At 41.2% G+C, this 1,634-nt stretch overlaps 1 protein-coding gene across 1 annotated transcript in view; it reads left to right on the forward strand.

Annotated features, from left to right (window-relative positions):
- Positions 1-1,634, forward strand: part of ttbk1a (tau tubulin kinase 1a) — a gene marked incomplete in the record, with an annotated part of 40,652 nt that overhangs the window by 1,440 nt on the left and 37,578 nt on the right. Inside the window, 1 exon segment of the mRNA XM_035660139.1 lies at positions 1,086-1,166. Within this exon segment, the coding sequence (XP_035516032.1) occupies positions 1,086-1,166 (81 nt within the window).

Below are 1,634 nucleotides of genomic sequence, written 5' to 3' on the forward strand. Positions count from 1 at the left end.
TTAAAATGTTTGTTTTCTGAATGGATTTTGGTTGATCAGGGCTGCGCTAACTTAGCTCATAGTAAAACCGACAACTGGAATCAAGTCTTACGAAGTAAAATCGTCTGTAAAAAACACGACAAAGTAATTCTTTTGTTGTTTTTAATTCAATTAACGAGGAGATTTTCAGCGTTAAGCTAGCTGTTCACGTACAGGAGGGAATACAGAGCTCCTAACTGAACTTCAAAGTAAAGTTATTTTATGTAGTTATTTCCCCGTCAGCTAACCCTACCAATCAGAGACGCTGCTGTTGCACTGTTGAATTGTGGGTAGTGTAGTATTTCTTCTTGAGATCAGATATGTAAGAATAAACCATCGTTTCACAGGCTCGTAGCTTGTGGTGAGGCTAGCATCACTGTCGAGCTCTGTATGGATACGATACGATACGATACGATACGATAGGATACGATATGATAATTAATAAAACATTATTTAATATATTGCATAAATTCTGAGTTTAAAAAAAGTCTACTTTGTTGAAATGTTGTAGCTGTTAGTGAACGCTACGTTTGGTATATTTTCTCCGCTTTACCTCGCTGTCAGTGAGCCCTTTACGACGGGGAACCGAGGTTGGTATGTGGCTCTTTTTAAAGCCACCAGACTACATTGACAAAAGTGGTAATTTCACCTCACAGAACACGGGAGCTTCTGGTCCACCGCTGCCTCGATCCACAGCAACTATCGTCAGTTCGTGTCCGCATTAATGTGTTAAAAACATTAAAGTCACACAATGACACAAACTAACTCACCGCTAGAGGCGGCGGCGGACCAACAGCTCCTGTGGTCTGAGAGGTAAAATCACTGTTGTTTTAAAAGGAGTCTGGTGGTCACTTCCTGCCCTCCGTCTGAATGTTTGTGTTTTTGGTGAATGTGGCTTCAAGGTGGAAAAGGTCCAATAAAACGGTTCAGTATCTGAGCGCTTGAAGTTCTTTAACCTGGTGTATGAAGGCTCCGCCCCCCCCGCCCCCCGTGATGTCACAAGCCTGCAGGTCATGGTCGTCTTCCTCCTCTCCTCCGTTAACTGTGCCCTCTGTTTTGGCTTGTAGGCTAACACAGGAACAGGAAGGGTTTTGTCCCGCTCAGGATTTGTTGTAAGCCGTCAGGTTTTCCGGGAGCTCAGAACTATGGTGAGCTCTGACTGACTTCAAAAACTGGAATGATGCAAACCCGGCTTCTGGCAGAGCACCCCCACCCCCACCCCACCCCCACCCCAGTAACAGTAGATTTATAGGTGAAGAAGAAGAATAAGAGCAGACTGAGGTTTGAAGGTAGAGAAAGTGTCTGTCAGGATGTTTCACTGCTGCTGCGACGCTGCTGGACCACAGAGTTTCTCTCTTTTACACTTATTTTACATTATTCATTATATAATTCTAAAAATATGTTAATATTCTGGCAGCTGGGGCACCAAAAAATACAGTAAAACAACTTTTTAGAATTAAAATTATTATTTTTAGCTTTAATTTGACATACAATTTATTTTTAATGTTTAATTAAAGATATTTACAGTGTAAAACAATGATCTATAAATCCAGGTGAACTCTGCTATAATACAATAATCAGACTTACATTTACAGCAGAGTGCTGTTATTATTGGA

Source organism: Morone saxatilis, unplaced genomic scaffold, assembly GCF_004916995.1.
Source record: "Morone saxatilis isolate NCDOM2014 unplaced genomic scaffold, NCSU_SB_2.0 Contig17, whole genome shotgun sequence".
NCBI lineage: Eukaryota > Metazoa > Chordata > Actinopteri > Moronidae > Morone > Morone saxatilis.